Source organism: Palaemon carinicauda, chromosome 23 (assembly GCF_036898095.1).
Source record: "Palaemon carinicauda isolate YSFRI2023 chromosome 23, ASM3689809v2, whole genome shotgun sequence".
In the NCBI taxonomy this organism is placed as follows: domain Eukaryota; kingdom Metazoa; phylum Arthropoda; class Malacostraca; order Decapoda; family Palaemonidae; genus Palaemon; species Palaemon carinicauda.
The window spans coordinates 87,995,355-88,020,066 of record NC_090747.1 but is presented as its reverse complement, the minus strand read 5'-3'; the positions used below and the strand labels follow the sequence as shown (position 1 = coordinate 88,020,066).

The window sequence follows — 24,712 nt, the reverse complement described above, 5'->3', positions numbered from 1 at the left end:
ACAAATGATTTGGAAAAAGTATATTCACTAGGGAGGAATCAACAACTCCGCAAGTTTAAGGCACTAGGTTCAGATAATATTCATCCAAGAGAGATTATAGAACTAGAAGAAGAGATAACCCCACACTTACAAAATGTTCTGAAAGACCGCCAGTGAAAGGCACCACAACGATGGAAACTAGGCAATGTTCCTTCAATATACAAGAGACCAAAAAAGAACCTGGCAATTGCGGATCTCTGTCAAACTTCAGTGCCTTGCAAAATATTTGAATCAATTATAGTAGATTCAATAATAGAACACATAGAGAAAAACAATATTCAGATAGACAGCCAACATGGTTTTAGACAGAGATCCTGTGTGATAAATCTGTTGGAATTATTCTACTTGTGTACAGTAGCATATATCACAAAAGCAGGGTAATAAACATCATATACCTAAATTTTCAAAAGGCTTTTGAGAAAGTCCCTCTTAAAAAAATTTAATACAGTAATGGTAAAAATAAGTGCACCAGGCATCATTGATGAGTCAGCTGAATGAATTGAAGATTGTCTGACTAACTGAAAACCGAATTGTAATCAATGGAGAACCTTCAGAGTGAGCACTTGTTACAAGCGTAGTACCTCAAGGATCCGTCATTGGCACATTACTGTTTCTGATTTACTTAAATTATATAGATTTAGGACTAATTAGTAAAATTGCCAAATTTGTATAAAAATTGAACCAGGAGGAAGATCTCAGCATTATTATTAGCAAAAGATTTGAAGTTCACTAAACAGCGTAAATGTTGAAAAGAAAGCACAGAAACTAATAGATTACATAAAGAGACAATTCAAATACAGAAACAGACATTGTACTGTAGCTGTACACATTACTAGTAAGACCACATCTAGAATACAGTCCAATTTTGAGCTTTAAGTATTCAAAGGGATGTTGTTATTATTACTAGCCAAGCTACAACTCTTGTTGGAAAAGCAAGATGCTATAAGCCCAAGGGCTCCAACATGGAAAAATAGCCCAATGAAAAGGAAACAAGGAAATAAATAAACTACAAGAGAAGTAATAACAATCAAAGTATTTTAAGATCATTAACAACATTAAATTAGATCCATCATATATAAATATAAACTATAAAAACTTCATAAAAATGTGGAAGAGAAACAAGGTAGAATTAGTGTGCCTGAGTGTATCCTTTAGCTAGAGAACTCTAACCCAAGACTGTGGAAGACCATGGTACTGAGGTTATGGCACTACCTAAGTTTAGAGATCAATGGTTTGATTTTGGAGTGTCCTTCTCATAGAAGAGCTGCTTACCATAGCTAAAGATTTTCTACTCTTACCAACAGGAAAGTAGCCACTTAACAATTACATGGCAGTAGTTAACCCCTTGAGTGAAGTAGTAGTTTGGTAATCTGTGTTGTCAGGTGTGTGACGACAGTGGAGGATATGAAAACATTTGGCCAGACTGTTAGGTGTACGTGTAGGCAAAGGGTAAATGAGCTGTAACCAGAGAGAAGGATCCATGTAATACTGTCTGGCCAGACAAAGGAGCCAGTAACTTTAGCGATAGTATTGCAATGGGTGGCCAACTTACTACCTCTAGATAGATTGAAAGCAGTACAGGCTAGGCCATCAAATAGTGTTGCCACTAGATCTGCCTAGGAATTCCGACTTGTAAGGAAAACTGTCTTTTATGTACAGTAAACTTACTTCATTTCAGGGATAACCACATCCCATGCATATGAAATGGAGCTAACAATTATCATAATGAAAATCATTAAAAATCATTGCTCTTATAAAATTGACTTTTATTAATCTATTGAATTCTTCTTTGAAAACATTGTCAAATGCTGTAGTACTGAAAACCAACAATACATCCGTCAAATTAACCAAATATACTCACAATTTCTATACATTGTTAGTTTTACTTCAAAATACAATACTACAGATCAACAGACACAAAAACATAGACTTCATATTATAATTGTAAAATGTGTATGCCAAAAATTAGTTTTTCAACTATGCAGAAATATTTTCTGTTCCAGACAGAGTAAAGCAGAAATCTGAAATTGAAATGGAGATCCCTCTATAGATTTATTTTTCTGTCATTACCCCCACAATTCTGCATTTTGGCAACACTGCCACCAAACCAGGCCCAACACTTACAACAGTTTGAATGTAGACAAAGAATGGAACATCTGAACTTGGTCTACAAAGTTGACAACAAAGGAAACAGCTAATAAACATTAAAATTCCTAAAAGGAATAATAAATGTAGACTACAAACATCCTCTTCATTCTCAGCACAAATCAGTCCAGAGGCAACACATACAAACAAATTAAAAGGATGCAACACCACTCAGTTTGGTAATTTTCTTACATACATAATAGCAAATACATGAAACGGACTCCCATCGGATGCAGTGTAGTGAACAGTAACACGGTAAATTAATTCAAGAATGAGTTGGACAAGATCATAAAAACTCTTCAACACTAATTCGCTCTGCCCAAGAGCAAATAATCTCTGCAGCTGAAATAGAAGTATTTAACACACACACACTCTCTCTCTCTCTCTCTCTCTCTCTCTCTCTCTCTCTCTCTCTCTCTCTCTCTCTCTCTCTCTCTCTCTCTCTCTCTCTCATATATATATATATAGGGTTCCCACATTATACATAGAAATTTTGGAAAAAGTTGTATATTTTTACCCATAGATGCTTGCTTTAATCATCTTTTGGAAGCCTGTCCCTCCCCTTTACATGTATGAATAACATTATTATTTTAGGTACTGTACCTTGTATTAATTACTTGACTTACTCATAGTTATGTTGAGTATAAAAACTGCATTGACACTTCTCTTGGATAATATAGGTTGTACTAAAAAGCTATGGTTAATGTACAAGCAAATTTACCTAATATTAATGCAAGTAGCATTATGCAAGTGCTGTGTTAATGCAGTTTACGCTTGCTTTGTACCCAGCTTTAGTCATGGCACAAATGATGTCCCAAGCCAAAAGCACATACAGTATTTTTAGACAAGAAAATTTTTATTTATCTGTTGAAGTTTGAATTTTTTCAAGAAAATGAGTACAGTACTGTAATACCAAACTGATTGCATTTTTTAATCAAACAGCAAGTGCTGTTTAGAAGTGGGATATTAAAGTGTCATTGACTTCTGATTTCGATTAATAACGTTTTTTCTGAATTGTATCCTATTTAATGGAATCATGTAGATCTAATTATTTGTTTTTCTTGTTTTTGCTTTCAGTATTAGCTTGTATGCTATAATAAAAACCTATCCTCTTATACATATTTTGACAAGTTCAGCAGTGGAGGTCAATTTTTCCTTTTACAATTATTTCAGAAGTTATGCTCTTGCTCAGGATGGTATAAATTGTTTTTCTTAAAATCTTGAATAGTGATTCTCAAGTTTCAGGTCTGATTCTTAGTTCGGAGTAGAAGTCAAATTTTTATGAATCTTGAAAGGGATTTTGTCATGATTTAAGAGTTTTTTTTTTAAATATTCAACGAGCAAACCTTAAAGGTCTACGGCATATGATGTTGGTTTCATAGAATGAAGTAAAAACAAGAGTAGGAGGTCAGATATGGAAGTAGATTTAACCTAGTTTATTAGATAAAAAGGACCTTATGATTTCTGTCTAAAGAGGGAGGTTTAGGTATATTAAAATCTTCTAAAAATAACACTTGTGGAAAGTATGGTAATTAGGTTTTCTTGATTAGAATATTGTAATACCTTTATACTAAATCTGCTTTTCATCAATTTTGATGTGTGCCATTTTTTTCTTGTCATTTTGGAACTCTTCAGTATTTGAGTAAATGGCATTTAATTTTATCTTATATTCATTTAGAAGCCATGTTTTTTGGTCCTAGCCCCCAGCTAATGACGTGAAAATTTTAATGCTTGTTTTGTTTAACCTTTTCACATTACTACCATACCAACATTAATTACTGTACTGGTTAATTTTATTATTCACATTAGTATAACAAGCATTTGTATTTTTATTATGGTGCAACATAAGAAAACTAGTTATGTTTTTCCTATTGAATTGTTCTTCAATATTTTGTTTCTACATAAGATGTGAAATGGAGCTAAGTAAGTTTAGATAATTCTCATAACTATGAGGAAAAAGCTTGAAAGGATTGCACAAATATCAAGTCAGAAAGTAGTGGTGCTGGGTCTATAGGACCACTCCAAAGAACGAGAGTACCATTTTTAAAGTGTCACACTATGCATATTTTAAATGATAACTTCCCCTGTGAAGGGTAATTGCAGTACAATGTGTACATGCTTATGTCTTTTGGTCTTTTGAAGATTGAATTTGGAAAGTTAAAGCCTCCAAATGCTTTTATATCATTCCTTAAAGTTGTCATAATTGGAGTGGTGTTTGTTCCTTCATCCAATTCATAGTCCTTGGAAGGTATCTGCCGTTTTGGGTCAAGCTCACCTGTCAAGTCGCTGTTTAGGGTCTTTGCAGCATTTCTGTTCCTAGCTGTACTTGATTTGTATCCTTGGACATTATCCTTCCTTTTTTCCAATTTTGCTGTCTGACCCCTCATTACATTAATCAGTAATTCTGTGTAACTGAAGCATTTTTCTCCAGTTCCTCAGTGTCAGGCTTTAGAGCAAATTTTAGAGCAAATTCCTAAAGCAAAGCCAATCCATGTAAGGGGTATATAGAATTAAGCTTCTTAGAAGGCTTTATTGCTGCCACCAGTGGGTAGTCTACTCTAAAACTATGTTAAATTATGTATGCAGGATTTAGTATCATTTGTTTGGTTAATGGAAGATTAGGATTTCACCACTCATCTCGGAGAGAGGAGGAGAATTTTGCAGCCTTTACCGTTAGCACCGACCTCTCAGGATCATCACTATTAAAGAATCGACCATAGTTATTATTACTAGCTAAGCTCCAACTCTAGTTGGAAAAGCAGGATGCTATAAGCTTAAGGGTTTTATCAGAAAAATAGCCCAGTGAGGAAAAGAAAAGGAAATAAACCGAGAAGTAGTGAACAATTAAGATAAACTATTTTAGTTACAGTAACATTAAAACAGATCTTTCATATATAACTATAAAAACTTCAAAATAACAAGAGGGAGAGAAATAAGATAGATTAATGTGCCCGAGTGTGCCCTCAAGCAAGAGAACTCTACCCCAAAACAGTGGAAGACCGTGCTGCAGAGGCTATGGTACTACTTAAGACTAGAGAACATTGGTTTAATTTTGAAGTCTCTTGCTCTTATAAGAGCTGCTTACCATGGCTAAGATCTCTCTTCTACCCTTACCAAAGGGAAAGTTGCCACTGAACAATTACAGTACAGTAGTTTACCCCTTGAACGAAGAAAAATTGTTTGGTAATTACAATGTTGTTAGGTGTATCAGGTCAGAGGAGAATTTGGAAAGAATAGGCCAGACTGTTCGGTGTATGTGTATTCCAAGAAAGAGTGATCCAATGTAGCACTGTACTGTCTGGCCAGTCAAAGGACCCATTAACTCTATCAGTCGGTAGTATGTCAACGGGTGGCTGGTGCCCTGGCCAACAATAAGCAATTTGATAAATATAAGTATGGAGTTGCATTTATATTTCTCTTATCTTTATTCCTTTTCTCTGGACTTTGCCCTTTAATAATTTGGACAAAATGGAGGATGGGGCTTCATTAATATGCTTCCATATGAAGTATATTTCTGCACAGTACAGAACTCCGTTATTTTTATAGTGTAGAAACAGACTTGAGGTTGTGTAAAATGGTGTAAAGTAGATTTCATCTTTGTATATATTACTGAACGATCAATGACGTAAAGTAGGGACCGAGTTATGTAGAGCTGATGTAAAGGGGTATAACTGTACCATACATTAATTGGTAGTTTATTTTTTCTTCCAACTGTTTTAGGAGATATTTATCTGTACAATCAATACTTGAAGTACAGTATTCATATTTTTTTGGTGAAAGATGCGATTTCTGCGGTAACATTTTTCCAACAGTAGGAAATATGAAAGGCAATTTTTATTCAGTCGTCTTACCTTTAGTGTTGGCATGTTATATTTGTACTTTATGGACTTGTCTGTTCAGAACCTTAAACCACTCATTACAATGATGGCAGTTATTAGATTTGAAGTTTTCTCCTCATTGCAAAGACGTTATTGGTTTTATGCTCAAGTAACCTTTTGAAAGTTTCCCATTCCTCCTTTAGGCAAATTGGGTAAATCCTATTGTGATTATGTGTTCGTACATACCTACCTTGGTTTACGTATATTGTCAAAAATAATACAAGGAAAAATAAAATCCCCATTAGAGTCATTTTGTTTGACTTTACGTTTGTCCACCACAAGTATTGCAGTCATATCACTGGAAAAGCGTTAAAAGCACATAAAACATATTACTTTACAATAAATAAGATAGTGTATAAAATCATATTAAAATACTTAACACTCATAGTAAACATTCACATAATTAATGTAAATCTTGGCGAACGAACTATGAAAACTGCTGTGATAGTGTTTTATATTAATTTGCAGTCTTTTAAGAGCTTGACATTGGCACTTTCTATGCAGTTCAAGTATCTTAACATTTGAAGCATTAACAGCGCATGAAATTATACTGTATTGTACAATAAATAAGACTAAAAGTATATAAAAACACATGAAAATATATTATATATAAACTTTTACTTTGCTTAAGTCTGTTCGATCGTAGGGTGGGATTAAAACGTCATTTGATTTAGTCAGCTGATCTGTAGCTTTAGCCGACAGCATAACGTATACTGTATGTACTGAAAAATATCTAAAATAATTCAGGTCTTTTTGTTATCTGAACTTCGTTTAATAATTTTTGCACCAATATTATAACTGATTCAAGATATATTTTAACAGCAGCAATTACCGATCGTTTTTATTTTGGGTTTCGTTGTCGGCTGTTTTCCAGGTAACAACAGTACAGTATCACGATTATGGTCACTTTCTGTCAAGAGTTTTATTAACATGATTTTGCTCCTTATCACGTAATCCTAGAAGAAAAGAAGAACACAGTTCAATGAACTTTCGACCAGTTTCTTATTAAAATGCGTATCGACAATAAGACAAATTGTCTGTTGATATAGATAATCCACAGCCATCTACGTACGCGATGTAAACAAAAATATTGAAAATGAATATTGGTAAATATAACAACCAAGTTTATTTTATACTATCTTACAGCAAACCACATCTACAAAGAGCCCGCGATGTACTTTAAACATAATGAATTGTAAACATCTACAGTTGGAAGTCTGGACGTACATTTATTTATAAAATTAGATAACTTTTTTTGGGGGGGGACTAAATTAAAATCTAAATTATTTGTTTCTAAGCTTAAATAGATTCTTTTTAATGTTCAAATTGCATATATAAATAAAATACATTACTGGGAATGGTTATTCGTGGTTGTGCCCAGTGACAAGTAAATTCAGAGACCAATTCAACTTGTCTTTTTTTTAACTTAGTCTGCTCTCCGGGTACTAATTACTGACGTAAGGTGAGGTACAGTATACCTGCATAGTTATCATAATTTCGTTTATCTTGGAGAAATACTATGCTATGAAGCAGGATTTTTGAGATTCATTTTTAAGGTCCTGCTATGAATTCTGGTGGAATAAAGAATATCTTAACCCTTGTGCAAAGGAAATTACAGGGTAAAACATAAGTATCTCCCTTCTTCTATGAGTAGACCTTACTTAGAATGTCATACTTTATTGCTTTAATCCTTTGCGCTCTACTTGACCGCATCTGGTTCACGTTTTCGTTGATTGTTCTTTCTCCATGCTTTTCTGGTCCTTCCTAATGGCCTATATTCTTTTCTTTCTTATATTATATCTTGATTTAGCTGCTGTTTTCTGTATCTTTCTGATTTATAACTTCTTTATCTCACATCTGCAAAATAAGGTTAATCTATAATGACAATTTTTTTTCCTGGAACATTTAATTTTTTCTCTTGATAGGAAGTTCATAAAAAATCTTCGTTAATAGTGATTAATTTGCTTTAGAGCTGTAACTGGTTGGGTCATTTGCTGTAGTAGAATATTTAGTTTTTTTTTATTTTAAATGCCAAACTTTAGCTCAACATAAATTAGTGTTGATTGCTCTTGACGTTTTTGGATTTGATACTACTTTCAGGACCGATATATATTTATAGTACTCCTCAGCAAGAGTGGAACTTCTCTGTTGGTAGAATAGTGTATTTTTTTTTTTTTTTATCAAATGTTAAGATTGCATAGACATTCTTTGTGGTTGCAACACATAGACTGCTTTCGATTTTACATAATATAAATGTTGCTGCCTGAGCTGGATTTCATTGATGGGTAATGAACATACAGTAGTTCAGTCATCTCCACCACTGAAAGTGTGTAGCCCAATTTGGTAGTGTAGCCTTGCTTGTAGACTGAGTGGAATGCCATGTATTGTAGATGGGAAGTAGCGGCAGCAACTACGGCAACTCCCAATTGGCCAAACAACTGCTGAACCCTCCGCGCAGCACGGGCCCCATGTTTCAAGTACGTTTTTTTTTCTAATTTGATTTTTCAATTTGTTAATTTTGGTTCTTTAATTTTAAGCCACACTATATTGTGTGATGCAGGCCATCCATCAAAATGAGGGATTGAAGAATTTTTTTTTTTTTTATGATTACTTTAATACTTTCATATTTTAAGTATTGTTTGTGGAGACAAAAATTTTATCGGATCTTTAATTACTGTTGCGGCTATAGTTGGGGTATAGTTCTGAATAAATGAAATTGATTGCGAGATATAATGCAAGAGTAACATATTTTTAAAGGATGTTTTTATTATCAAGAACGCTGAATAGTTTGCCCAATGAAGCTGCTTATTTTTGAAGTAAGGAAACTGCTCATGAGATTTATGTTTAATTTATATTTTATTTTTCTATGCTCTTGGTCTTATTAGTTTGATAATGATGTACTGTATATCAGTTAGTTTACTGCATCAATATTTTAGTTTCTCTATGATTTTTTTGTGAGATCTTGGTGACTTCCATCAGGGTTACTAAGAAATACTAAATATTTTATGACAATTAGCAACCTTATGTACGTTATATAAATGCCGTATATGAATTTGATAGAATTATAGTTTTTTATTCCAGTACAAGGGTAAAATATATCAAGCTTGATCATGAAAGTTAGTTAGTTGGCATCTTTGTAAGACCATCCTGTTCCTGAGGTAGTTTGGTTTATTGATATCCAATATAAGTTGGCCCTCATATAATAGGTAATTCACTTGTATGAATTTGAAAACCTCCAATCTTAAAGATAATTGATTCTCTTGGAGTTTAAAAATGCTAAATTAAGATAAAACGGAAAATACACATTTTCTGTGTATTAAAATACTGGGGTTTGTGTGATGCTATCACTGCTTCACTTGATATACGCTGGTGTATAATCACAATTTGAAACCAAAACTGAGACATGACACAACTACTGTTGTATATACCATCTTTTCCAATACCTTTTATACAGCTACCTAAAACTGGAACTAGTATTTTACCAAAGAATAGTGTAGAGATAAACACAGGCTTGTAAGAACAAGTTTGTTAATGCATTATAGCATTAAACATATACTGTACTGTATACTTTGTTTAACAACAATTATATTTTCTTAGCATTTACATATATATGCAGTACAGCTTGAATATTTGTATTTTTGTCAAAATTACACTGTAATAAATATTGCATATGGGAGAAAGTACAGTATATGGATTATCTTTACATAAACTAATTTTTGTAGAAATAAATATTATGCTAGTTTGTATGAGGGATTTAAATTTAGATGGTTTTTTACTTGTGTTGGCATCTTTGAACGAAACTACCTCATATTATTTTGAGGGCTGACTTATTTATGTTGTACAAAATATATATATTTTTAACATCGTTTTATTACCAAAATATTTTTTTATACCGAATAACCTAGCAGTTTCAAGTCAGTAGACCAATCCTTTGATTTGATAGAATTTGTGCTAAAGTCAGATGTCTCGATCAGGTCAGTAGATTTATTGCTGCTTGTATTTTGGAGAATTAATTTTTTTCTGTGGTGCTATGCAAGTCAGCTAAGTTCAGGCATTCGTGCAGCATTTTATATTTCCGTAGTGGCAATTTCTTATAACTTTAATGAATATAACTCGTATATGATATAGTGAATATTATGTATGAGCTGTGGATTTTAGGTAAATATGGTCTGTTCCCATTTATAACTAACAGTGCAGGTGTGCTAAAGGTGCTAACTAATATTCACAATAAATTAATGGGTGGAGTTTTTATTTCATTTACTCAGAGCATTTATTTTATTTTTAAGTGTTAATACTCACTTGATCAATAGTTGGTTACCTTCATGTTGGTACTCACAGGTTATGGTGTTTTTGCCTTGCTTATTATAAAGTACTGTGCGATTCTAGTTAATGTTTAACAAGGATCAGCAGATTCTAGTTAATGTTTAACAAGGATCAGCAGTTCTCATTTTGTTAACATTTGTAATTAATACCACTAATTTTTCTTGTAAGACACTGCATAGCAACAAGTAGATTATAAGTTCCAATGTCAAGGCATAATCATTTTCCCTCTACTTTATGTATTGAATAAATATTTTCTCCGTGCTATTTTTTTAAATAAGATTTTTGTTCAGTGATATTTAGTTTTCTGCATATTATGCATTCTGATTTATCTTTTAATATTTTATTTAGTGGTTATTTTTATTTTGATGACAAAGTAATCAGATTTTTTATGTCATCATTGGTACAGCAATGTTATTTACTGAGTTTCTCTTTTAGTTTTCAAGATTTTTTTTTTCTATAACTCCTTGTAGATTTTTACCAATGAAAGTCCTTTGCTAACTTATGATACAGGAACTGTGTGAAGGCATGCTCATTTCATCATATATTTGGAGTAAGGTATTCTTGAATGCACCAGGTGTTTTTTTTTTTTTTAATTTAATTACAGACTTCCTAATTGGCCGTTGTCTGGGTAATCTTTATTGGTGTTTCCTGTCACTAAATGTTATTTTGTTAAACAGTGAATTAACTGATCCCCCCTTGACAGGGTGGATTTCAGGGTGGGAATATGTACCCTCCTAACCAGAAGCCCGGTGCATCTCAAAGTCCTGGCCCGCCAGGTCCTAACGCAGTGGGTGGTGCTGGATACCAGGGCCCTCGAAGACATCCAGATTTTGAAAAATCTCAACCACCAGGTATGTTTGAAATTGTCTTGCTTGTTAAGTTATAAAATAAGAGCTTCATGTGTTTTTGTAGGGTATGGCAAATGCAGTATTCACTGTTGTTTGTTTGGATTTTGTCATTTTATTTATGGTATTATAATAGCAAATTAATTATGCTTTTCATAATAAAATTGCTTGATAATAGCAAATTAATTATGCTTTTCATAATAAAATTGCTTGGAGGTTTTGTATTTTTCATGTTACTAGTAGTGGAGATTTTATTTTCTGAAAAAAATTGTTTAGTATTTTGATTGCATAGCTTAACAACTGTAGACGACTGACAAGTGGGTGTTTAGTAAACAAGTGAACAAGATTTTTGGTATTGTTTTAATGGAGTTTTAGTTATTGGTAAATATTTTAATTCAGGTTAACACTAGGGTTTTGAATATTTTTTCATGTATGGTGGAAATTCAAAAGGGAGAATGTATTTAGGTTATAATTATGCTGGTAATCTTTTATGCCTGCTTTGTTGTTTTGTACATTGTTTAGTACTAATCTGTCATATTGAGAAGAAAAATGGAATTTCTATAAAAATTTAATCCAAAACATACCTGATGTTCATATTGCCTCCTTCACAAAGCTTGGCTTACATCAATGTTACCATGAAAAAAATAAAAATGTAGTGAATAACGTCCTCATGGGAAGGTTGTTTCTGCCTTTGCCTTTCATTTTCTTCAAGTCTAAGCTAATATTGTATCCTCTTGACTGCTGAATCCCACACACTGATGGAGGTGGGTCATTGAAAGAAAAATAAGAAATTTACTTTTTATATACCAGACTCCTCTTAGTTTAATACTTCGGTACAAGACTATTTCATACTCGCTTGTTACAATTTAATAATCTAGATTGTCATTACCTTTTCATTACCTAATTACTTATATATAAACTACTCAATCCCATTTATCCCAAATACAAATTAAGGGGAAAATCTGTTAAATTCACTAATTACAAATTAAAAGAAAACACACTTTTATTAAACTACATTCCTAGCAGCATCTGCAGAATGTAAAGCCTAGCAATTTTAAGCAAAACTGGATTCTTTAAGAAAATATTTAGGAGAATACAGTACTGATTTGTTCAGGTTAGATTAGAAAATTTTTTGTAGGTAGTAGGGCAAACTTACTAGAATAACTTTATTATGTGGCCAAAGATGTGATTTAAGATTAGGAGGTGATAGTCTAAGGGAATGCTGGGGATTATATTAATAAAACAAAAGTAAAATGTTGAAAATTGTCCTTAAGAGGGAAAGCTACAATTTATGTCGTGAGGATCGCTTACAAGTAATAAGGTACATGAAGTGTCATGCAAAGCAAGCCGAGCGTTATGAGGAACCTACCTCTCCTCTAGAAGGCAAAATTTGTCCTGTCGAGATGTTAGGGTCCAGTGAAGAATATATCCAGAGGTTATGAGTAGCATCGCGCCAGTAGAATTTTGTAAAAGTTGTCATCTGCAAGCACCCACTCAAAGTATGGAAGTAATGATCACACAAACTTAGCACTATTCCATAATTACCATAAAAAGCTGACATACCAAGGTATTATTGGGATATAGCTTGAATGACCCAAAAGGCAATGGTGTTCTTGAAAACTTTGATTTTTAGAAATAAAAGCCAGTGCTTTAGAATCCTTTCAAAATTTTCCTAATTCTTTTACTCGACAGATTTCATTCCACAAATTTTGAGAAATATTTTGGATTCCTGCACTTGCAGGCATTGAGAAAATTGAAGATGCCTAAATGCAGCTTGAGGTAACATTACTACTACTAGATCATATATACCTATTATTACTAGAAATTTTTTTACTTTCTGAAATACCCATAATTGTAGAGAATGACAGGCTTTTGGGAATTATGAAACTTGTGATTTGGTTACACTTGACTTGTGGGTAATTGATGAATGGCCTACAATGGGAATCATATACAGCGGAGAATCCAGAACACTAAGATTTAAGCATTTTATTTGGTTGTCCAGTTTTCGATTAACAGTGAAGAGCTAGTTTTGTTGATGAACCCTTCACAGAAATTTTGTCCATCATCTTTTGAATTTTGCCCATTTTCAACCTTTTCAGGTTGTCCAAATGTTTAATTTTGAAGGGTATGCTTGAGGCCTTTGTGTTGAGAATATAAATAGTTACGTAACTACGGGGTTTAATAGTTTGTCAAAGAATATGCTATCCCAACTTTTACAATAAAATTATGTATAGGTTTTAAAATTAATATTGACTTCTTGCAGTCTGGCTAATCTCAGTCTTTGATAACATGGGAGTTTACTCCCGTTCAACCCAAAATTTGTTTTTTTGTTTTGAAGTGTTTGACGAATGATAGAAAATGTTCCTTGGAAAAATTAACCTCTACCATATATTTTTGTGTAACATACGTGTTATGTGGTTTGGCTATTAAACTGACATTGTTTATACTGATTATGCTACTCTGCATCAATTCCCTCAGTGTAAATCAAGGTTGCTGGACCTCTTGACAAAGATACAGTATAGCTTAAATTAGTGCATGGTCCAAAACCTTGTGGATGAAGTTAAAGCTAACCAAAGATCTTTTGTATAATTGTTAGTGGGTCTAGGGCATTGGATCCTCACCACTTAGAGCTTTCATTTACAATATATCTTTAATTATGTGCAACTCTTGACACTAGGTATCAATTTTGATTGCAAATTCACTGTTGAGAAACATTATTTTTTTCTTTAATTGCAAAAAAATGCAGAGTAATGTATTGTGCTCTTTACAAAGTTTTGGAGACCTTTCTTAACATTGTATTCTATTGTTTTCAATATTCAGTAGATCTGTCTGTTTTTTGCTGCTAACTTGCACTCCAAGTTGTGAGACTAAAACTTTGGTAAATTAAATTTCTTTCTCTGATCTTGATAGCAAGGGCAAAGTTATATTAATGGAGTCTTATCAAATGAATTTCCTGTGTACAGCATAGTACTCCAAGGGAATATGTTATCACCTATGTTGTTTATCCTCCTTATGGATTTTGTAATGCGTAGAACAGTCAGAGATGGTAGAGAAGGATTGGACTGGATTGGTGATAAGAATTTAGTAGACCTACAATCCTTGTTAGCAGAACATCACAGTACTTGCAATGCTTGCATACCAGAATGCATGAAATATCACACGAGGTTGGGCTTAAGATAAATAGAAGAAAGACAGAGATGATGAGGACGGAGTATGTAATGGAAGATGAATTATCATTGGAAGGAGAAAGGACTAATGAGGTGAAATCATTCAAGTAATTAGGAACTACGATCTCCAATACAGGGTCTTTAGAATTAGAGTTTAGTGAAATATTTGAAAAAAGCAAATCGGACAATGGCCAGGTTAAGTAAAATTTGGAAATCAAATCGCCTGAAATTACATATAAAAATCAATATATATATCAGTTTAGTGAGATCGGTGTTACTGTATGACAATGAAATAATCTCCAATAGATTATTAGCTTTGAGAACAAAGCCCTCAGAAGGATATTGGGAGTTAAATGGCAGGGCAGGATTAGAAATGAATCTATAAGAGACAACTTGACTGCCATATGTGGATGAGATCATAATGAGGGGTAGATCACTAACATTCAGCGGGGCTCTTTAAGGCACTAGAAGAGTTGGAAGACCCAGGCCTACATGGCTGAGGACTATGAAGCGCGAAGTAGATGATGAATTGAATAGTATTGAATTAAAAGCTCAAGATAGAGACGACTGGCGAAATCTAACAGAGGCCCTTTGCGTCAATGGGTATAGGAGGAGGTGATGATCTTGATAGAAATCTCTGGCACCGTTGTTAAATTAGTTCCTTGTTCATACTGCTTACAAAATCTTATAATTTTGATAAGCTTTTACATGCATTTCTTTCCAGACTATATCTTGTACCTTGCTTTTTTCAAATTTTGTTTTTTATTACTGACTATACAACTAATCAATGTGAGCTATAGAATTTGTCACGAAAGGTGTTCCATGATTCTGTAGCTAGATTTTCGTGGAATACACACATTGTGACATCAGTATCTGTTTCTCTCCTAGATCTTATTTTGTGGATAAATAGAAAAAATGGAGATAGATATACTGAATAATTAGTGGGGTTTCTGTTAAAACTCAAAATTTTTACATTTTTATCATTTAACAGTGATAGGATGAAACATCACCTCAGTGGGAATACTGTACCTTAAAGTTCACCTTATATGGGGAAACTAGTCGTGTATGCCTACAGAAAGGAAATTGTGAAAAATCAATTAGTTGTATGGATTTGCTCTTGATAAATTTGCTATTTGATTAAAAGATTTATACATTGCTGGAAATGAGCTAATGTACAGTATTTATGAGAATGTGTTTTATGAGAACTAATCATATTTCAAGATAGTACAGTTAGAGTTTCAAGGTAGTTCTATTTGAATTTTGGTGTATTACTAGACATATTTTAACCCTTTTACCCCCAAAGGACGTACTGGTACGTTTCACAAAACTCATCCCTTTACCCCCATGGACGTACCGGTACGTCCTTGCAAAAAAATGCTATAAAAATTTTTTTTTTCATATTTTTGATAATTTTTTGAGAAAATTCAGGCATTTTCCAAGAGAATGAGACCAACCCGACCTCTCTATGACAAAAATTAAGGCTGTTAGAGCAATTTAAAGAAAATATACTGCAAAATGTGCTGGGGAAAAAATTACCCCTTGGGGGTTAAGGGTGGGAAATTTCCAAAGAGCCTGGGGGTAAAAGGGTTAAGATGTGTAATTTACTGTTGGGACATACAGTAAAGTATTTGATTGTACTGAAAGATTTGTATGTACTTGGTTTCCCTTCATCAGTCTAATGATAGAATGTTAAGTATATTGTGTTTTTTAGAACCTACAGTACTTATGAAGGGGAAAGAAAATTTTGTAGCGTATGGTCAGATGATTTATTTTGCTTTTTGACATTTTTGTTTTATGCTTGTTTACTTGACCATGCCTTGAAGTGCAGAAACCTGTGACCTGCAATGTCTGGGAATTGACGATTTTTTTTTTCTTCTCAGGATGGAGACCAAATAATCAGTTTGGTGGGTATGCTAATCAGAACCAGCAAGGCCCTCCTCAACAACCTTGGAGTCGACCAAACGACTCGGCTCCTCCTGGAGCCCCGTCCCCACAATGGAGTCAGCCCCGATTTCCTGGCTCGCAAACCCAGTTTGCGGGCACGGTGAGTGTATGTAACCCTAGTTTTGTTGTTATTCACCAAAAATTCAATTCAAATGAAACCTTTAAAGGGTATCAACACAAAAGATACTAATGAACTTATACCTATTTTCATTCTTAAACAGAACTGTGGTATTAGAATTGTTTTTACAGAATCTTGAACTTTAAAATATTGGCATTAGTAAATGCCAGGAAAACTAATTTTTATTATTTCTACTGGTGGTACTAGGGTATGTTACTGTTGCACCTCAACCAAATATAGATATTTGGAAAGTGTATAGTCTTCCCTAATTCTAGACATGTAATTCTCTTAATGGAAGTGGAAAATAACCAAATTCAATGGTGAAGTCAGAACTATCATCTTAAGGAAAATGATCATCAATGCCTTTAGAAGTATTGTCTATAACTTAAATTTTAAAATGTAAGCATAGAACAATTTTTTTGTGGTAAAAATGTGTTGTAACATGCATATCATCTGTTATACTAGAAGCCTTATAAGCCTCGAGACAGAACAATGCCCATTTAATTTGGTGATAAACTGCTCAGATTCATATATTGTGCTTTTCTCTTGGTGTCATTTGTCTTTTCAGTCTTTGTCATTTTACATATAAATTGTGGAAGAATTTGTCTGGCAGAATAAAGGTGCATTAGTTCTAAAAATTGATCAGTCAATAGATAATGCTAGCATCACTTGTTTAGAGTTGCATGTATATTTGATTATGGTTATCCCAGCGAGAAGTATGTTAGTCAGTTTTTTCTTATAGCAAGTTTAATGATATATACCATACATCTATACTTGTTCATCCATTCCAAATCATATATAAGGTGTGTGCCGATATGATCAAAATAATTTGGGTTAGTGTCTTTAAAATGTTCCAGGTGGTGCGTATTGCAAATCTTTGTTTTCTCTTCAACAGAATCGAGTTTGGTCTGGTGGCAGCTTTACTCAAAATATTGGTCCCAGACCGCAGGGACCTGCAAGTAATAACAAAAACTTTGTTATTCCTCCTCAGTCTGCATTTAAGGTATGCTTTTATATTGGCAGTAGATACCCTGGTATTTGTAGATTTAAGTAATTTTTTTGAAAATTAGGAATAAAGTAAAGCCTTAGAAGCACTATTAATTACTATTGTTCATGTTCAACTTTTTTATTTTCTTATTTTTAACAGTGCGGGGGGAGTTTGTATGGTGCTTATACAGGAAAGCACCAGTTCCCTTTAGACAGTATTGAAGCTGTCTTACCTGTACTGGCGAGGAGGAAACGAATGACCCGTTCTGATCTCCAAACTTGTGATCCATGGAGACTATTAATGTCTCTAAGGTAAGGGACATATTTGTTGGTTTCAACCAGAAATGAATCTCTTCTATCCTCTTTGCAAAGCCTAAGATTGAGTAATATCTTAGTTGTGTTATCTTTTAAGTGGGGTGAAAGGGACTAAAACAGGTTCATACTTAGTCCAGCCAAACTATTGGGGTAAAGTTTATCCATTAATGTAAGCTCTATTAGGGAAAATGTGTTGCTTGTAGGTTAGGTAGTCTTTGTATGGCTGGTTTGCACTGCTAGAAACTTTACAATAACGGACTCCTTTATGATGGATTCTGCATAGAACTGGCCAAGTCCAGATCACCAGTCTTGTCCAGGTATTATTGTAAAGATCACCATGAGAAAATCATAGATCTGAGATACTATATTTATTTGCTTAATATTTATATAAAGGTAATAAAAACAATTTTGACTTTATTAATAAACCAGCTATTCAAGAAATCTTTCTATTCGAATGCAATAATTTCTATGTGAGCCCATCTGAGAAAATTAAAATTTTATCGGCATCTGATGTCATCTTATATTACAGATATTAGATAGGTTAATCAAAATTTTCAATTTTTTTTTTTTTTTACCTAATGTCTAGAGGTCATCTTATATGGAAATATACTAGAGTTATTTACAGTACATGTTCATTTAAATATATAGTGGTCTTGTATAAATCTTTTGATGATTTTGTTTTATTTTAATCATTGGGAGAGTAGTAGTTCCAAGATTGCCAACAAGCATTTTTCGGCACTGTATTCAGTTTTTGATTTTGTCCATGCTTGCAGTTATCTTTGTTTTTGTAAGTTTCATTTATGTGCATTCCTTAATTATGTCATTCAAGGGTGGAAAACCAAAGGGATAACCTTATCTGTCTGAGTAAGTGTCACTCCAGGTGTTGGGCATATATATAGTAGTCCTGTATATAGTTTGGGATGACTTTACTTTATTTTATGCTTCGGGAAACTATCTTGTATATAATGGACATTTGGTGCTAACAGACAGTCTCCCCACCATTAGGTTGTTGTGACAGATAAGGGTCTGTGAAGGTTTTTCAATGAAACCTATGAGGTTGAACTGTTCCCAATTTTTTTTATTATGCAAAATTGCATATGGTTTGAAAGTGCACTTATTTATTCCGTGTCTTAATTTCAGATGTGGTTTAGCAGCGGAGGTAACTTGGGCCCTCGATATTTTAAACATTTTACTGTTTGATGATCAGACAGTAGTGTATTTTGGTCTTCATCATATGCCAGGGCTATTAGAAGCTCTCATAGAGCATCTAAGAAGAGGCCTCATTAACATGTTCGATATCTGTTCGGAACTTGAGCTAGGACGTGATGATGAAGCGACGGGGGCTAACAAGAGAGTCAAAGTAAGATTTTGGTTTTAAGAATTTAGAAAACTCTTTTAGTAAAGAATTGAATTTGAAAGTTTTATTTGTTAAAAAACTTTACAGTAAAGTAATAAATATCATAGTATATTTCAAGTAAATATGTAATGAAGAAGAATCTAAGCTTTAGTTTCTTTTTGATATAAAACTTTAAATCATGCTTTCAGTTTCAGGTTACTGTTAATTTCTGTTGTTAATTTTTCTGTATGTTCCTTAGTGTATTTTTGGCAGCTTAGTCTGTGTGAACTTTTCACAGGAAGTTGTAAAGATGACTTGTGCATTTGTAAAATATCCCTATTTATGTTTTTCAGTTTTTGAAACTATTACAAAATTTTAAATTCCCTTACGACGTAGTGCCATCAGAGAGCTCACATGGTGTACTGATAATTTAAGGATCTTAGAAGCATTCCTTTTGCCCATTGCTGAATTTGCTTTATATCCTTCTTTACCCCATTCATGCTTCCTTTCCTCCATCTTGTCCTCCAACCTTCTTCTTCACTGTACATGTAGGGATTTCCCCTAGTTGCACTACAGTACTAGAATGGCCTCAGGCCTCCATTGCTTGGTGGTTTATATAGCCCAAAATCACAAATCCTTACAATTCGAGTTGGATTCCGCTATCCCATTTATTTAAAATTATATCTCGTAGGTAAACAATTGTTAAGTCTCATTTTTGTGCACTATTGGATGTAATAACAAAATAAGGATATTCCGAATCACTAATAAACCTACCTATCATAAATACAGTACTCTTAACTGCTCTAATTTGAGAAGAACTCTTATTATAATAAAACACATAGGGTTGTAGAAATGCTCCCTAATTGGGAGAACTTTTTATTAAAACATTTGGTCGTATAAAGGATTTTCCAAGATATTCAGAGTAGCTAGGTTTGGTAATTTTATTGTGGATTTTTACCTTGTATTTAGGGTTCTCAAGTGTAGGGGTTGAGAAATTTACCTATTTCATTGTGGGTATTTGTGTTTGATTACAAAATTTACAATATGGAATACTGTATACAGTAATGTAAAATTCTATAAATTAATTTTTTTTTTCAAATTTTTGTTTTTGCATGATCATTAACTATTTTAATTAAAACTTCAATTTTATAATCTTATTTAGATCTGTAAAATTCTAATTCTAATTGTGTAGAGCCATTACAAATGCTTTGATGTTCTTGTCATTACTGTAGTCTCATTTTTAAATATTAGGTTTATATACAGTATTGCTTTATAGATTTTCTCTTCATTGATTGAAATAGAAATCAAATTGATATACAGTATGTTGATTTGATATACTGTATACAGCAGTGGGCTGCCGTCTTTGAAGATCTCCTAAAATTGCAAGGCAGGATGATGCTAGTAGACATACGTAAATGGAATCTTCTTTATATATATAAAGCATAAATGAAAATTTAGATTATTATTTACTTTGTTTATTTTTTCTAATTACACTAGTCTTGATAAATGTATCGAGTTTATGTAAAAGAATCTTAAAGATTGTTAAAAAGGACATCATATATCATGATATGAGTGTCTTAAAAATTTCTAGATCTACAGTAGACCAAAATTTAACCTAAAAATATCTGCAATGCTTAAGAATATAATTTCCCATTCTGGTTGCCTAATGTGTATCAGTGGGAAGCTATGCTATTTGTATCATCACTTGCGCGTGCTTGTGAATAGTTGTTCAGTTTCATATGATGCACAGCTATCCTTTTTCAGAGAGCATTTCTGATAAATATTATAATAACTAGGTTAGATGGATGGTTGACTTTATGAAATACCTTTCTGAGTTAATGATACAAACTTTTATTGAATTCATGTTCTGGTTTTGTTGGAGTGGGTTTCATTTACTATTTTGTACTGTATGTAGATACTTAGTTCCTTTTTTTTTTTGTTTAAATTTTACAGGCAGAGCAACACGATGACACCAATAGACCATGGTACCTTCGACCTCCACCATCACCCACCTTGGAACTAGATCTCGGCAAATTAGACGACGATGACCCGAATAATAAAGATATAATTTTAAAAGGCTCGGAGGATTTCACGCTCGTCACAAAAACAGGGAAATCTGTTAAATTTGTGAAACGGGATGGGGAATTGTTTATGCGGGAAGGGAGTAGGGAGTGGGATAAATGGGAGGGATTTAGCTCAGGAGTGGATACTTGGTCAGTAGGTGGAGGAGAGTGTACGGCCCATATTATCTGCACTATGCAGAGTTCGGTTCCCCCGCTTGTTTTCACCAGGTTGCTTCCGGATAAAGACGGTAAAATTGCCGAAGTGAAGGTGGAGGAAGTTGTTGAAGTGAAACAGGAAGTAGTGGAAGTGAAAAAGGAAGTAGTAGTAGTACCGGAAAAGAAAGTAGAATCGGTACAAATTGTTGAGGAAAAGACTAAAAAAGACAAAGTAGTAGATTTACTTGCTGAAATGAAGGAGAAAAAAGTGGAAAAATTAGAAACGCTTATATCTAGGGACAAGTGTGACTCAAAAGAAACCGAGTCAACGGACAAAATAATCAGGAATAGAGTTAATAATGCAAGGAAGAGCAGGTTAGATGAAATATTCAAAAAGCTAAAGAAAGAACCTGTTGATGAAACTAGTGACAATAAAATTTCTAATAAAGACACCAAGGAATCTACAATAACAAAGAACACAGAAGTGCGTGTAGAGCCAAATTTAACCGTTAAACAGGAACCAAATAGTGATAAGTCTACTGAGAAAAAAGTAGATAAACCTGAAGAAACTTCTGTAACTAAGCAGGGAGTTAAAGAAAAACTAGAGAGGAGAGAAAGCAGTAGTTCTAGAAGAGAAAGTGGAGGGTTTAAACGGCCATATGAAGATCTGGAAGAAGAATCTTGGGGTCCAGATGAAGCCTCGTTAAGCACAACTACCGAAGGGCAAGATTGGTTAGCACGACGGGTTATGTGTGTTGGTACAGTTATTAGAAATTTGTCCTTCATTCCAGGTAATGAGGAAGTAATGAGCAAATCTGCTTCTTTGTTAGCTTTATTGGGTAAGACAATCCTTTTACATCACGAGCATCCTCAGCGCACTCCTTCCACCGCGCACTATGATAGGGACGAGGAAGCAGACCTAAGCGATTGGTGCAGCTCCCTAGCCCCGGACACTCATTGGTGGTGGCCATACCTCCATCATGTGCATGAGAATACACTGGTCACTCTTGCTAACATGGCAGGTTACTTGGATTTGTCCATATATCCAGAAGAGATCTCAAGGCCCTTGTTAAATGGTTTACTACATTGGGCAACGTGTCCTGCATCTTATGGGCAGGATCCATTGCCTGGTAGTGGAACTTCTTCTCAAGCTGCGTTATCACCTCAGAGACTGGCATTGGAAACTTTAGTGAAATTGTGTGTCCTTGATCAAAATACGGATTTGGTCTTGGCAACGCCCCCATTCTCACGTTTGGATAATCTTTGCGGACAGTTGACTCGATTTATGTGTCGTGGTGAAGATCAAGTATTACGTGAGTTTTCTATTAACTTGTTACATTATTTCTCTGCAGCAGACTCTGGTGTGGCAAGAGTTATAGCCATGCAAAACGGGTGCATTTCCCTACTAGTGGCATTCATAGAAGAAGCTGAGGCAGCGGCTATGAATGTAGCAAATATTCAGGGTGTGACGGCTTTGAAAGAAAACCCAGAATTGATGGGAACGAGTCTGGATATGGTGCGACGATCTGCTAACACATTGGTACATTTGTCACGAGTGCCTGCCAATGCGCGGGCATTAGCGAACACCGAAAACAGATTATTAACGTTGGTTATGAGCCAGATACTGGACACCTATGTTGCATCACAGTTATCACAGGTGTTATATAATGTATCCCATGTGCAAATTGATTTTCCTCAATTTTCACCCTCACCCTCACCACCACCGCCTCCATCTCCAAATACAGCACAAGCCCCAAAGTCTACTAATTCGACTCCAGATGCTCCAATGGAAGTGGAATCCTCAGATTCCACTGTTAGTCAACCTGCTTCTGTTACCAACCCCATTACTGTGTCAGTTAATCATGATTCAGCGTCAAATGATTGTGATAAGTCTGCTGCATCCCAAAACAGTACCCCCACTTCAACCACAACCACCTCTACTCCTGCTTCTGCTGTTACTACTACACTATCTTCTTCCAATAATTCAACAGTTACCACTACGACAACCAGTACCCCTACACCTGTCTCAACTACTGCTTCTTCCCCCACACCAGCTGTTACAGCTGTTTCGACAACAGCTCCATGTACACAACCGACGTCGGCAGTTACCGCTACCCCTTCACCTGTTACAGCTGCTGTACCAAGCTTAAATAAAGTTTCTAATCCTAATTTATCCTCTTCAAGTACATCCCTATTTAATCCCCAATTAAATCTTTCGTTAAAGCCAGCCAATTCCCCCGCAATAGCCGGCACTCCTACTCAAACTACAAAATCCGAGTCTCCTTCGCCTAAGTCTGAGACAGTGACTGCTGCAACCACGACCTCTACAACCACTCCAGTACCTTTGGAAACCCCAGCGGCGGCGGCAACAGCAAATCCCTCATCTTAGTAGTGGGTGGATAACCCCAGTGAGTGTGTAGGCCTCTCTCAGCCATGTGTGGTACAAACTGTGTGGTGGGGTGGACACTATGCCCCCTAGGGTCCCCCCCAGGTCCCAGGGCCCCTCTAGTGTCTCAGCTGGGCCCTTGCAAGGACCACCTCAGTGATATTGAGTCCTACCAGGTATTAGGGCTCTCAGTGTTGTGTACAGTAATTAAAGTAAGATGATGTGTGTCCTGCTATGAGCAGTGTCTGTGAATTATTCTAAAGTGCGAGTGTAGCCAGCAACAAGTCTGTGAAAGTCTGTGTATTTGTACTTTTCAATGTACAGAACTCTGTACTCATCTCAGCTGTATTTCTTGGATTTAAAGAAAGTTGTAGAAAGAAAAGTATTCAGAGAAGCAGTCTTTCTTTATCCTTAATGATATTACTTAGTCTTTTCCTTATTTATATGTTGTAAATATGTGTTTTTTATCCATTGTAATCCAGTTTGGTTCTGTATGTTTTTGAAGTCAATGATAGATAATTGAGGAAGGAATAAGAACTCTGTACACTTCACCCCACCTGTTTGTATTTCATGTCCCAAGAGTCAGTTAGAATTTATCTTTTCATTCAGCAAATGATAGTCATAAAAGTAAATATCTCGAGGAAGAGTTAAGGCTGTTATTTAAAATAGTTTTATTCATAATTAAATTTGAAGTTGTGTTTTCCTGTAAAAATGGTTTCATTAGCAGACTGTTTTACCTGTTGGAGGGTTTTGGACCTGTAATTTCTTTGAAGGAGACTTTTGCAGACTTTTTAAACTAGCTAAATTCTTCTGAGAGAAGTACCATAAATTGTAATATGTTTTGAGACCACATTAAATATTTTTGAATGATTTGCTACAGATTCTAGCCACCTTCTGCAAATGAACAAAGTACTTTTGTCTTGGACTTTAAAATATTTCTTTTTCAACTTTGTCAATACAGTATATGGAATTCTTTTTCAATTAAATTTATCATATTTTTGTATGAATGG

General features: G+C 34.4%; 1 protein-coding gene across 8 annotated transcripts in view; it reads left to right on the top strand.

Annotated features, from left to right (window-relative positions):
• Nucleotides 1–24,096, top strand: part of LOC137617210 (trithorax group protein osa-like) — a 103,490-nt gene extending 79,394 nt beyond the window's left edge. For 5 of the 8 annotated variants that reach the window (XM_068347139.1, XM_068347141.1, XM_068347136.1 and 2 more), the window contains 7 exons: nucleotides 8,453–8,539; nucleotides 11,089–11,236; nucleotides 16,278–16,447; nucleotides 17,355–17,462; nucleotides 17,607–17,758; nucleotides 18,902–19,121; nucleotides 21,051–24,096. In XM_068347139.1, the coding sequence (XP_068203240.1) occupies nucleotides 8,453–8,539; nucleotides 11,089–11,236; nucleotides 16,278–16,447; nucleotides 17,355–17,462; nucleotides 17,607–17,758; nucleotides 18,902–19,121; nucleotides 21,051–23,705 (3,540 nt within the window). In that variant the 3' untranslated portion in view covers nucleotides 23,706–24,096. The remainder of the gene's footprint in view (nucleotides 1–8,452; nucleotides 8,540–11,088; nucleotides 11,237–16,277; nucleotides 16,448–17,354; nucleotides 17,463–17,606; nucleotides 17,759–18,901; nucleotides 19,122–21,050) is intronic. The other 3 variants (XM_068347135.1, XM_068347137.1, XM_068347138.1) reach the window with 3 other exon arrangements.
• Nucleotides 24,097–24,712: the final 616 nt, after the last annotated feature.